General features: G+C 33.1%; 2 protein-coding genes across 2 annotated transcripts; one reads left to right on the top strand and one right to left on the bottom strand.

Annotated features, from left to right (window-relative positions):
* Positions 71-6,845, bottom strand: LOC18607826 (transmembrane 9 superfamily member 1). The gene is made up of 12 exons (XM_018115460.1): positions 6,486-6,845; positions 4,858-5,050; positions 4,621-4,725; positions 3,799-3,816; positions 3,612-3,709; positions 3,376-3,528; positions 3,086-3,220; positions 2,821-2,987; positions 2,413-2,507; positions 1,939-2,312; positions 1,075-1,348; positions 71-604 (listed from the first exon to the last, which is right to left on the bottom strand). The coding sequence occupies exons 1-12, from the start codon at positions 6,582-6,584 to the stop codon at positions 537-539; spliced, it is 1,779 nt and encodes a 592-aa protein (XP_017970949.1). The 5' UTR covers positions 6,585-6,845; the 3' UTR covers positions 71-536.
* Positions 11,034-14,804, top strand: LOC18607824 (serine/threonine-protein kinase SRK2A). Its single transcript, XM_018116213.1, has 10 exons — positions 11,034-11,184; positions 11,553-11,672; positions 11,977-12,051; positions 12,130-12,231; positions 12,454-12,507; positions 12,598-12,690; positions 12,787-12,879; positions 13,312-13,416; positions 13,507-13,605; positions 14,064-14,804. The coding sequence occupies exons 2-10, from the start codon at positions 11,553-11,555 to the stop codon at positions 14,382-14,384; spliced, it is 1,062 nt and encodes a 353-aa protein (XP_017971702.1). The 5' UTR covers positions 11,034-11,184; the 3' UTR covers positions 14,385-14,804.

The raw sequence follows: 14,812 nt of genomic DNA, 5'->3' as shown, positions 1-14,812 counted from the left end.
CCTCAAAAAATAGGAACGAGAAACAGTGAGCCAAATAGTACTGCAGTATGAACATAATAAAAAAGAAAGAGAAGAAAACGAACACCCATTTACTGATTTCCTTGATAAGTTGATCCTTCTCCCCCCCAAAAAAAAAGTGCAAATAGGACAACAAATCCGAAGGGAATTTAGCCATCAGTTCTTACACAGGGACATCTATATGCAAAGGGGTCAAGGACAGAAGTATAACAAAAGTATAACAAATGACACGAGTCTAATATTTTAGCTAGCTTCTGAATTATAAAACAATATCTGGATTCTAAATCAGGGCTTCCAATTACAGCCGGGTAAAAGAAAGGCAAAAACAAAAATCTCAGGGCTTCCCCTAGTCCACAGAACCAAGAATAAATCCTTACCGTCAAACCCTGTGATTTCATCTGTAGGCTTTACGGGGTCCCCCATACCTGACCATAAGCTTCCTCTTCAACATTTATTGCCTCAGACAACTAAAAATGCTCAGGGAAGCACTGATGGTTCTACTTTCCAACAGCATAGTTCTAGTCACACTTAATGTTTCTGTAGATCCTCCTTACGAACAAGTTAGAACCAAGATAACCAACAGCTCCTGCACATCGAAAGGAAAGTAACACATGAGCATGAGCAGAAACAAAATGATGCTATTAGCCAAAGCCATAAACTCCTAGTATCTGCCAAAAACAAACAGAGATAAACAGCACCAGAGAATAAACAAGCAACAATGGTTCTTTTAACAACACCACCGCCCAACCCCCTTCAACAGAAAAGAGAGCGAAAATGCACGGTGTTTCGAAAAATCCAGTATAATCTACGGACATTTCAACACATCCAACTAGGTCTGCAAAAATGTCCAAATTTCCAATCAAGGAAAACAATCCAGAATATTTCAGGAAAGATGCCAAGTAGAGAGACGCATTAAAAGACTAAGGAAATACTCAGTGTTCCATCAAAGAAAGCCATAAGAGAAAATGCCTAACAGACTGAGCACATAAAAAGGCTGGATAACCTTATTTTCAAATAGGATAGATTATTTATAATTTTATATATTTCAAAACTCACCGCAGAGGATTCCCAAACCAAGACAAAACATCAAAGTGTATCCAAAGTAGAAGCTGGTCTGGAAGAAGCCTGACATCTTGGTTTTCACGTAGTAGTAGTATATGGAGTACAAATACACATAGACTGCTGTTGAGGCAGCAGAGAAGAATGACGTCCACTGCCAGTGATAGTTTTCAGCATTTAGTAAGAAATATGTCCCCACAATTGTCACACAAATGGTTACAATGATGAGAATCAAAAAGACCAGCAGCATAAAACCATAGACATAATAAACCTGCAAAACACAAAGGAAATATAAGTATATTGCGTCTGAAATTACTAGAAAAGAAAAGAAGACTGTGTTCTAGTAGTCATAAGTACATAAGAGTAAAATAACATTTAGTTAATTTCCCTTTGTATAACATTTATCACTCACAAAAGTTGTCTAAGTTGGAGTAAAATAATCCAGTATCTACTTGCCTATAAATTTCCATTCCCTTTTTAATACAGTTGCAATATGCTAAACACTACAGTAAGTCACTACCATAAAAAAGAGTGAAAGGCCACTCCAACAGTTTAAATGGGTTTATGTTTGATTTTTTTCAGATAGTAAATAATTTGCACACACATTAGATGTATATTTATGCATTAAGGCAGTCCCCATACAGTCAAGACATAGGTACACATGAACCTAGCAAAAAGGAGTAAGAACAACTCCTATATGTCAGTAAACAACATATATCCAAATCATTTATGGCTCCCATAACCAGGCAAATCATCAACCATACTATTTGGTATACAAAAAGCAAATGCAATTCAATCTCCAAGAATGATCTTTGCTTAGTTCATCATCAAACAATTAAAACCTAGGAAAAAGAATTTCACCTTGTAGTTCCAGAAGGATGTGAAGACAAAATACATTTCAATGAATATGCTGCCAAACGGCAGAAGTCCTCCCATCATAGAGACCACAGAGGGTGTAAGATACCATTTCTTCTCTGGAATTGGGCGAGGAATGGTCTTCACACGGCACGGATTATTTGGAGCACCACTCCAGTTTCTTCCAACAACTGTACCAAGAAGAGCCAGGGGGAATGAAATGAAAGCCCAAATAACGAAAACAACCACCATTGTACCAAAAGGAATAGCTGCTAGAGATCCATAGAATATAGCAATTGTGTTCAAGATGAATCCAATCCCAAAGCACATAAAAGGGAACAGGGATGCCGTAAGGATCATTGATTTTATCCAATTTTTACCTGCCAAAACCAACAAAACCCAACTTTTATAGAATGAAGGATCCACAAGGAGAGGAAACAAATGCAAGCAAGAATGGCTAAGGGATAAAATAGCCCATACCCCCATTGCGTGAGTACATTCCACCACTCACATAACCAGAAATGAATGATGTAAAAGCGTAACACAGTATAAAAGTTGTGACAATTGCTCCTCTCCTGTCGAATAATTAGTATATGAGATAACTAGTACTCAAAAAGCTGAAAGATGAAATGCCAGAACCAACTAACAATGTGGTTCACCAAAATGAATTAAAAATGAGGGGAAAGAGAAAACACTATGGTCAAAATTGACAATGCTCTACAAAGGAAAAGCTCATAAAATAGAAGCATGAAGGGGAATCCCACGGAGAGCTCCATGCATTTATGCTTGACTTTATGTGCAAATAAGTGGTGTCTAAGACAGGCAACAAAAATAAATATGTTCACAGCTCTCACAAATTTTGTATTTCATACTAGCTTCTCAACATACCCGACATACAGCGTTCCCACAATTGCCAATAAGATGACAAGGAGAACAAGCAATGCTAGCTGAGCACCTGTGCCAACAACAGCAGAAAGCAGAACCAAAGTGCGAGGAGGCCGGAAAACATCACCATGGACAAGTTTCCAACCAGACTCTTCACTCACATCCCTTTCCTGAGAACATAGGTAAAATTGCAAGGAGAAAATGAATTTTCAGAAAACAGAAATTTCCTTAAATAACAGAAAAAAAGAAAGGGTCCATGAATTATCACCAAAGTTTCCAGATCATCATCTTCCCGAGCGTACTTTGCATAGTCATTTCTCAGAGTTCGCATCAAGATCATTGACACCAAACCAGTGAGGAAGATAACCATCATGAATGAATTGAAAACAGAGAACCAATGGATCTGCATATTGCAACTTGTATTTTAAACTCTTGGAAAATTAAAGAAAACAGATCAACCTAATGCCAGATTTGTAAAGATAAATGAAATATTTTGTTGCAGAAGTACCAAAAAAGAATCTCATTAAGAGGACAAAAATCACCAACAATGCCACTTACCTGGTGCTCAAAGAAAGGGTAGTCCAAATAAACATCAAAGCGACGAGCAAAGGTGACATTAGTTGGAATCCATTTGATGGAGTATGTCATGTCCAACATTCTCCCTGCTTCCAGTGGTTTTGGACCGTCCTGAGTGAGATTGACATGAATAATCTGCAAGATAGCAGTGTGGTCAATAACAACAGCAGATTCCAAAATATGGAATTAAAGTCATATGTATGTCAGAAACCACAAACCTGATCATTATTGTATTTAATAACGATATTCTTATGTGTGTTGAGTACTTGCTTTCCATTATCACTGTTCTTATCAGGATGAAGCTCACCAATAAAGCCTAAAAAGTTAAAGATAAATTCTTCAGTAAAGAGCTATAAAAGGATCAGCAGACTAGATAAAATGAGAAGGAAGTGGATTAATGCATACCCCACAAAGGCAGATCATCTGAACTTTCAGCATCGTGAAGAGCACAATACATGGCATCAACAAAAAGGCAAGGAAGATAGAGTAAGTGCTCCAACAAAACCATATAGACAAAATAATCCCTTAAACCCTGCAAACAAACATACAAGAACAAGCGAAAGAACCTATGTCTCCACAATCTCCGGATCTATTTACATGATTTGCAAATGTAGATCTAGCTCACATTATGCAACAATCAACGCCACAACGCCAATGCCATGCATCCAGTAAAGCATGTGAACTTGATATGCTCCATAAGATTTTCGTAGCACAGATTAGAGACCTCTGTTTTCTTTGATTTAAGCAAAAAAGAAATTCCTAGGTAATTAAGTGATCATTATTTGAGAACCTGATGATTAATAATAGCAGCATTTATTTAGATCACAGAAAGGACTGAGGAGAAATCTTTTAGGCCAATGTCACCAAACCCCAATTGAGCATAAAAGTTATTTTCATTACATGAGTCAATGCATGTAATGTAAATGTAACTTATCCACATTCAGCATCTATTATGTCACCATAAATTTCCTTGTAACACCAACATGCATAGAACATTTCATTGAAGATCATTATGGAGAGTGCTCTGACAAATGGCCTACATGGCATCAGATTTTTCACTGGCCACCACAATTCCCAATCACCAAACAAAGCAATACATCTATTCTACTAAGAGATTCAAGCTTGGCACTTTCAGTGCTTTACTGAGCAGTCAAGTAAAAATATCTTCGTAGCCCTGTTTGAGCACACTTACTACTTATATATAAAAGAATGAAAAGCTAAACATACCCACAAAGAATTCAAACCAATAATTGTTCTCAATAGCATCCTTGAACTGCCTGACCTTTGCTTCATCAAGGTCCAATTGACAAATGGAACCTTTTTCCACATTCTCTGTTGGACAGACAAAGAATAAAACAAGGAGGAGCAAAAGAAGGAATATAAAAGTCAAACAAAATGGAAAATTAATTATTAAAGAAATTACAGCAATCAAATCAAGAGTCTAACAAGGGAAAAAAATCGTACTTTTGAACTTTATATCAATTTGGCTATCAATAAGTTCATTTCCACCAAGGACCTCACCAAGACCACCCCATTTGTGAGCAGGATTGGCACCCGGATGACAAAATGGAAGGCTGTAATAGTTATATGTTTCTTGTGGATTGTTGTATGGACCCACTTTATTTACCCATAGGGTAATTGGCTCCTCTGGTTGATACTGCAAGGAAAAACACAAGGAGAGTTGATCAAAGTTACCCATAGCTATTGAAGTAGAGAAGAACGAAAAAAAAAATATTACAAAAATCTAACAATATGCAACAACACAAAATCTAAACATCAAACACAAATAAGTAGAACAATTATAATCTTAAGTTCTCAGTAAGAGGATGTGATTTGAATACAAGGAAATGCACATGATAGGATGATGTAACATTGATCTCAAGAAAGATTGGCATTCAGGATGATTAGTTTGAGAAAGTCTGTGAAGCCTAGACCCCAACAAACTAATTTCCATTAAATCCGAATGCTCAGCTTACCAGACACCAATAGTGAAATATATGAATGAAGAAAAGGCAGTATGACTATTCGCCTGGCAATTGACTTCTAGCATATAAGATAATTCAACAAGGGATAGAATTATAAGTTACAGCTAAAAAGTGTCTAACCCATCCCATAATGCTTTGACAGATCAGATTCCTTATTCAAGCTCCAGAGTGTTTGTTGACTCATCATCAACAATCAGAAATTGTATAAACGAATTCTGAATCTACTCTCCAAAAATATTGAAGAGATGAATGATCTTACAATTAGTCAACAATGCACATCTTGCAACCTAGGCATGAAGATAGAAGAAAAAAGAAGGAACTTCACCTATTGTTATTATTCTTTCACATGATTCACAGCTGAGATATTTTTACCAGCTATTTTAAAAAGTCAACTACGACAGCTTCATACTCAACTTACACCCTCTTACAATGGCAAATTGAAGGATATTAATTATCCAATGTAAGTGAATGCAAATACATCCTCAAGTTTCCACAACTATTCAGCAACAAAACCCATCTAACTCTTTCGAGCAGATCCAATCAAACCCATCAGCTTCAATTGAAAACCAATGATAAAAAGAATAATAATTACTCCAACGGAAAGTAGGAAAATGCTAAGATCTATATTTTGCACATGAAGAAATGGAATAGGGCAAAACATCTCCATGCCAGCTTTGCCACAATCTGACTTACCTCAACTGTAACTTAAACGCCTAAATTAAACATGGAAATGGTACAAACTCAAGTGTGCATTCAATTTTTTATATTACATATTAAGTCATGCACGAACAAGATTTTTTGACCATTTCATAGACAATTTACATTAAGAGACTATCCATCAGAGATCTGTATCTCACACCTGATAATGGCAACATAGTAACAATATTTTTGTATTAATAGTCTCCCGAATGACACGTAAATCAAGAATTTGCAAGAGTCAAAGGCAACACTTAATCTAACATAAAAAGGAAATTAAAAACAACAAAAAAGTACAGATCTGAGTCAAATCGAGGAAGAATTACACCGAAATGACAAGATCTAAAGAGTCACTGTTAGGGTTAGGGTTAGGGTTGGATAAGAGGAAAAAGAGCCGAAGAAGAGAATTACCTTGTGGTCTGACTCGGAAGCGAATGCGGGAGAGAGAAAGAGGACAATGAAGGCGAAAAGAGATAAGGATCCGACGGTGGAGAAAACGGAGGATGACATGGCGATCGTGCCGACTATGCTCGGATCTGAACGTCCGGGGGCCGATTCGAAACACTAGGCTGCTTAGTTCTCTCCCTTTTCTCTTTTCTTCGTTTATCGTGTTAAAGATTTGGGAGAGAAAGTCCTTTCTTTTTTCTCTTTTTCAACTTACATGAACCAGCTCTCTTCTGCTTTCTAGATTGATGACTTTGGCTAACGCACTCTTCTCTAATATTTTCGTTGAATTTAAGGGTCTTTCTAAAATACTTATTTAATTTCTTAGAAGCGTCGTTCTGATCAGTGGTCAGGGCGAGGTTGAGAATTAACGGGGAGCATGTCCTTTGGATGGGCCTCCTCTATTGAGTCCGGTTCTTAGCCCACAGATGCGCACCCATAGGATCATTGTTCTCGCTAACCATAAAAATCTGGGCCGCCCAACTTGCTTGTTTTTTACGCTACTCGTCTTTACTGTCGGCCCGCACACCTTCTCGTAAGTTTTGAGAATAAGGGCATGCTTGATTGGGAATTAAAATTATTATTTTTTATTTTTATTTTTATTTTTGAAATAAAGTTACATTTGATTCAATAAAATAATTATTTTTCGAAATAATTATTTCAAGAAAAATTTGAATAGTCATTATTAAGACTCTTGGTAATAACTATTCTAAATTGTTGAAAATAAAAAAATAATTTGATTAGATAAATATATCTTTTTACAATTTAAAAAATTATCTTATAATAAAATAATAAATCTACTTTTTTCTCTCTCTTCCTCACTTCTCCCCTCCCTAAAGCACAAAAGATACAATTTTTTTACTTCATTTTCAAAAAAAAGGAAATGAAAATATTTAAATATTATTTAACTATAATAAATGTTATAAAGAATCTTATTTAATATTATTATTTGAATATAATAAATGTAATAAAGAAAATTATTTAGTATTATTTAAATTTAATGAAGAATATATTTTATCTTTTAATATTAAATATTATTTAATTATAATAAAATATTTAATTATCTTCTAATACAAAATATTATTAAATTATAATAAAAATATGTTTTTATTTGGGTGAAAATATTATTTAATTATAGAAAAAGTTATTATGATTTTATTACTTATAATATTTTTATCTTTTAACAAAATAAATTCTTAAATTTTAATAAAGAGTATTTTTTTCTCATCATAATATTTTTTTAATTAAAAAATCATTAAATTTTAATAAAATGTATTTTTATCATTTAACCATTATTTCTTAATTATTTTTAAAAGTATTCATACTTACCAAACAATAGAATAAGTAATAATAGTAATTTCTATCACATTCTATTTTCATAAACCAATTTACATAATAGTTACTCTTCTCATATTCTATTCCGTTTGAATTGTTATTTTATTTTTATTTTATTCATTTCAGTAAACTAAGCATGCTGTAAAAGTATTAGCATTTAATAACCATAAAATGGTGATTTCATTTTTAAATGATGCAAAAATAAAATTGATTCTTTGAAGGGTATAAGTAATGTGAAAATAAATGGATATAAAATTATTTATTTCATCATAGTAATATTAAAATAATACTAAAATAAATTAGACTCTCTCACATAAATGAGATTATCTATATCTTTAAACAAATATGTTTATATGTCAAAATATAATTTGGAGACATTAAAAGGCTGAATAACACGCAAATTTTGGTCTAATTGTTACATGGTTTCAATAACTAACTATGACATATTAACATATTAATTATCCACAAATGACTTTATAAATTTGCATTCTAATTTATAATGAATTGTTTTCTTATTAAAAAAAACAATCGAGAGTTTCAAATATGGGTTATTATGGATCATCTTTTATTATAATTCTCTAATTTACACAACATAAAATCTTAAATTTATATACAAAAATTACAACTCATTAAATATTTTATAATTTTGTTTAAAGTCGATAAATTCAAAACCCAATATATAATGTGTTTTCATGATATTTGAAGGTTGCATAATCTACATGCAAATCACATCAGATTATATATTATTATTTTAAAATATACAAGTAAAGACCAAATAATAGTTGACTGTTTTAGAGCATTTAAGAAGTATTCTAACTCTTCAAATTTAAATTCACGTGATTTAACCTAATATGTTATTTGTGTAATTAAACGTGACACGTTGAAAACTTGAAATAGATTTATTATTACTCCAATAAAATATTGTTTTGATGTGGCCTTCACACCAAAAAAAAAAAATACCCCCAACACCTCCATCATCAGATGGTCTTCAAAATCATTATCACGAAACAGATTGGGTATTCTTTCATCTATAATCAAGCCAAAACAATCTACCTCATATTATATATATATAGGAAAGTCCACCAAACGAATCTTTATTTTTCAATAAATTACTTTAAAATCTTAAGATAAGGTGTAAATTTGTAATTTTTTTTTAGTTGGGAAATTTACATTATAGATAATGTTAATAAATCCAATATTCTTTACTACTAATTTAATGAACAAATCATTCATCTTCATCGATTTCTCATTATAGCATTATTATTACAAATTATTAGTTGGATGGACGCGTTGAAAGAAACGGGACAGCGGTTAGAAGTTAGAATCCAAAGCACAAGTCACGAGATCAGGTTCTATTTCATGGTCGACACATTGTTAAAATGGTTACAATCGGACAAGGAAACATGGCGAACGACGTAAGTGCATGTGTCCCACGCGTGGGCTGCTCTTTTTATCCGAGTAATCTCCCACTTGCGTTTCTCATCAATGCTCGTTGGCTTTGTTTCGTTTGTTTGAGCGGAATGATATAAGGGGAACGATCTTCCTCCCACGCGCAGATGCGGGCTTTGTTTCACGGGCTTTTGGAGGAGAGAAGATCATGTAGGTTGTGGACCACCATACTTCACCAGCCTAATCAACTATTTCCATTATTGTATTTAGTAGCCAAACGAATAGTCCCACATGTAATAATGGTGCCTAATAGTGAAGCTCATAAATGAATTTAGACAAAAAAAAAAAGAAACAATGATAAATGAAAACAATTTAATTTTTTTTATTATAACTTTAATTATTGAAATGTATTTCTGAAATTCAATGTTCAAATTTTAATATGTCAATCACTCATCTTAAGATATAAAATGTTGATTTGGAATGAATATTGATTGCAATATTACGAAGTTACCACGAAATTTTAATATGTTTAAATTACAACTAAAGTGAGCAATTTTTGGTTAAAAAATGAATTAATTGAAAAACAATTAAAATGGTTTGATTAACTCAGTTAATTAAAAAATAAATATAATTAATTCAACCGGTTTGATTTCAATTTTTTTATGTTAATCATAGTAATCAAATTGTATATAAATCATTTATAAGTTATAGAATATATAATCATATAAACATATTATATTGTTACAACATATATGTTTATATAATACTATAAAATATTTTGGTTGATATGATTATTAATTGATTTAATTTGGTTAAACGATTAAAGCTTCATGTTCAATCAATTTGGATAATTTCCATAACAGATTCAATTAATCAGTTCAAACTTCATTTTCCATCAATTTGGATAATTTTTCATAACACATTCACTTAATTCAATTGAAAAATTTATTAATTGAATTAACTGAATTAACGGTTTGCACATATTTAGTTAGTCATAAAATTTTAACTCATCATAGATAATTTTTTTAAAATACATTAATTTGATGAATTTAGCTTTATTTTTAATAAATATGACTTTAAGTGAGTTTTTGTAATTTCAATTAAACAATGTTAATATTCCATAGTAATTTTCATTTATCAAAATTCACGAAATCATAACTCGTAACAATTTGATAAAAAAATAAAGTCAAATACACTAAATAATTTTAAGATATATACAAAATAATATATATTGTGAACAATTAAAGGAAACTCATAAATAAAATCTCTTAAAACTTAATTCCTCAAAGATTTTCTTGTCAAATTTGACAAAGATTTAATTGATTATTAATTTACAAGAAAATGTTAATAAATGCATATAAATGATGGTTGAGTTATATTTATTGAAAATATTTTGTAATTAATTTAAAATTCATATATATTAACTATAATAAATGTCAATTATCATAATTGATAGTATGATATCGATCATATCTTAGAATAATTATTTTATAACCTCTTTTTTATCTCGTGAATCATAAAATTTGATAAATAATATCCACGTGACATTGAAAAATAAACTTGATAAATAGATATATATTTAAGATTAAAAAATATAATGTTATTTAACGTATTCGTACGAGATTATGTCATGTTTTCGCCTTATTTTGGTAAGCATCGTAACATTAGTAATCTGTCTTGTCAGTGGTAACCAATACCTTCAATTGTTTGTATTCTGGTCCGAAACCTGATACGAAAACCTTTACAAGACATTTTCCAAGTATTCATCGTCTTCTCACAATCATCAACTCCATCGAAAAGAATTTGGGCGGAATCAAGAGGAGACCTCAGGACAAGCTCAGCAAGGGTCCTCCACAGAGAATCAAAACCGCCTTTGAAGAAGAAAAGGAGCAGTGAGATATTCCGTTCTAATTATCCCCACGCTCACTTGCAAAAACATACGGTACATTCCAATAGTGAGCCTCTGTCTTTCTTTACAAAGGTTTCTCCATCTCTCTCTCTCTCTCTCTCCTCTATCTCCATAAAACAAAAAAAAAAAAAAAGAAAAACAAAAAGCTTGTAATACAGTAAAAGATTCTTTCCCTTGACAAAGCACTGATTTTTTGCTCTCTTTAAGATTTGAAAATTCGATATTCTTTACTTTCCTTCAAATCTCTCCAATCTCCACCTCCACCACCACCTTCGCCGCCCACCACCGCCGCGAATTTCCGATTTGTAATGTGTTGCGTATAAATTGGCGTCTGCTTTTATTTGTGAGTAATTGAGTTAGGGTTTTTGATATTGCTGATTTATTTGTAAGAAAAATAAAAGATGGAGAAGTACGAGCTGGTGAAGGACATAGGATCTGGGAACTTTGGGGTGGCAAGGCTGATGCGTAACAAAGAAACCAAAGAACTCGTCGCCATGAAGTACATCGAGCGAGGCCATAAGGTCCTTTTTTTTTGTTTTTCCTTTGTGTTTTTATCTATTTATTTTTAATATCTATATTTAAATATGCATTTTCATGTCTCTTTCTATGTATTACGCATGCATGTATATGTACGGTTGTTTGGATTTTTTTTAAAAAAAATTTCCGAGGGAAAATTAATTTTTTATTTTCTAACAAATCATTGTTGATTGTTTCTCAAAGGTTGATATTTGCAGCTGAGGGAAATGCTTTATAGTTGTTTATTATTTTATTTTGAAGAAAATAGGAAATATCGTTATAAATTTGTTACATTTTAACTTTCGATAGATTGATGAGAATGTGGCAAGAGAGATTATAAACCACAAATCGCTGCGTCATCCAAATATAATTCGGTTCATAGAGGTATAAACTTTTATTTCCTGCTTTTTTTTTGTTGTGTTTAAATTAATTTACATGATTCACTTAAAAGGAAAATTGCAGGTGGTTTTGACTCCTACACATCTTGCAATTGTGATGGAGTATGCAGCTGGTGGTGAACTCTTCGAGCGAATTTGCAATGCTGGCAGATTCAGTGAAGATGAGGTTAGCTTTGATTTCATTACCTTATTAATGTTACGTTACTTTGTAGCTGGCTGCATTTACTATTTTTCTTTTCCCCTCTCAGTTGATATAGTCATATAGAAGCTAGTGTGAGATGAAATGCCTTGGATTGAGTTAACCTGAATTATTTGCTAAGGGTGAGATGGGCTGGTAAGTGTTTTTGAACTTTCTACTAATGATGTTCTTTCTAATATTTGTTTCCAGGCCAGGTATTTTTTCCAGCAACTGATCTCAGGAGTTAGTTACTGTCACACTATGGTAACAATGATTTAATAGTTCTTTTATTATGAGAAGTTACAATTGCCCTGCTTTTTAAGCTTACCATTCGTTACCTCTTTTGATTTTCAGCAAATATGCCATCGAGATTTGAAGCTGGAGAATACCCTGTTGGATGGGAGCCCTGCTCCTCGTCTGAAAATCTGTGATTTTGGTTATTCAAAGGTATAACTGAAAATAGGGTTGTTACAGTAAGCATAATCAAATACATGTGGAAATTGTTGTTGTTTAAGATGCTTCCTTCCATCCCCCCTTTTGTAGTCATCTCTGCTGCATTCAAGACCCAAGTCTACTGTTGGAACTCCAGCATATATTGCACCAGAAGTTCTTTCGCGGAGAGAATATGATGGCAAGGTAATTTAATCTTCATATACTTTGTTCAAATATTGTTGATAGCTGCTCCTTTATTAGACTAGGTTATTTTAATTATGGTTATGTGCTTATGTTAATTGATCATGTGTTAGAGAAGTTGATGGCATTACATGCTGTGCAAAGATCAGCTGATGTTACTTGGTCATGTTTTTGTGTTGTTGACGGTATTTATATGCTTTGTATAAGATCAATCGCTAGCATATTTAGCAATTAGTTGGATATCTGCAAAAAGTGCATTATTGCAGCTGTGCCTCTTTATGAGGAAGCTTTCATTTTAACGATGATGAAACTACATTTGTGATATTTAGCAAAGAGAAACTGTGGTCTGAGGTTTAGCAAGTCTTTCCAAAACAAAGATAGAACATTTTTCCATTTGCAGGTTAAGATTAATTTAGGATTTTATTTCCTTTTCAGATGGCAGATGTATGGTCATGTGGGGTGACTCTTTACGTTATGTTGGTGGGTGCATACCCATTCGAGGACCAAGAAGATCCAAAGAATTTTAGGAAAACTATTAGTGTAAGTTACATCCTCCTGCACATCCCTTTGATTGACTATCCTAAATCATTTCATTTATTTATGATTTCTTATGTTTTTGACCTGCTGCAGAGAATAATGTCTGTTCAATACAAAATCCCAGACTACGTTCACATATCTCAAGATTGCAGACACCTCCTTTCTCGCATATTTGTTGCTAGCCCCTCCAGGGTATGTTCTACTGTTACGTAACTTGTTCAAGAATTACCATAAACTAATATTAAAGTTAAAATGCATTTAAATTCATGTGGACAGATGCTTGTTCTCCCATAATTTCCGTTTCTTAATTGGTTGCTTATTGGCATGGTGGGAGTCTTGATATATATCTTTTTTTTCCCATCATTTTCATGTTGTGCTAAAGCATGAGGCTTATATAAACTTTCTGCTACTTGTGTGTTGAAAAGAAAATTTTGGAGGTTTTTGATTAGACGAGAGGTTTTCAATTTTCTGCTGATGTGGAGGGGCATGTAAAGTAAAACAAGAGAGTGATGTCCATTTATTAAATTGCCATTCTTGGAGTGACCACGTGCTATAATAACCTTTCATCAATCCATCACCCTTGATAAGCCTGCTTTTCCCTTCCCTCTCTCTCCCTTTGGGCCTCACTGTTTTAACTCATGTTTTTACAGAGGATCTCCATCAAAGATATCAAGAACCATCCATGGTTTTTGAAGAACTTGCCCAGGGAACTGACTGAAGCAGCTCAAACTGCATACTACAGGAAAGAAAACCCAACTTTCTCTCTTCAAAGTGTTGAAGAAATCATGAAAATAGTTGAAGAGGCTAAAGCTGCTCCTCCAGTTTTGCGTTCTATTGGAGGCTTTGGCTGGGGTGGAGAAGAAGATGGGGATGCAAAGGAAGAAGATGCAGAGGAAGAAGAAGAAGAAGAAGATGAGTACGAGAAGAGAGTAAAGGAGGCACATGCCAGTGGAGAAGTTAATGTCAGTTAAAAGAAGTATATGCTTTTTAAACTGGAGTTTTGCCTTCAGTGCTCGTGTTTATATGAAGCCAGTTTGTACCTAGGACCTGGTGTTGAATAAACATTCTGTAAATTAGTGGTGTCTTGGGCAAGAAGTTTGTGCAGTCTTTGGTATGATTGTTTAGGGTGTCTTGCTACTGATCTTGGAACTGCTAGGATTTGAAGCCTACCCAGTTTGGTAAATTCCCAGTATAGGGTTCAGCTTCATAAATCATGGGTTATTTACGGTCTATAGACCACAATAGAAGATTTGTGAGTCTTGTAAGTTGATTTCTTTCCATCGTAAAATGGTATGCCTGGCGGTTTGACGCGTTATAAATCTAAAATATGACCAATATAATGTAAGTAACATTTATATTGTTGCTTTGGTCTGTCTCTGCTTGACTCTTTACTTCTGTT

Source organism: Theobroma cacao, chromosome 2, assembly GCF_000208745.1.
Source record: "Theobroma cacao cultivar B97-61/B2 chromosome 2, Criollo_cocoa_genome_V2, whole genome shotgun sequence".
NCBI classification, from domain to species: Eukaryota; Viridiplantae; Streptophyta; class Magnoliopsida; order Malvales; family Malvaceae; genus Theobroma; species Theobroma cacao.
Note: the sequence above shows the minus strand (reverse complement) of the source record. Positions and strands in the feature narration are given on the sequence as shown.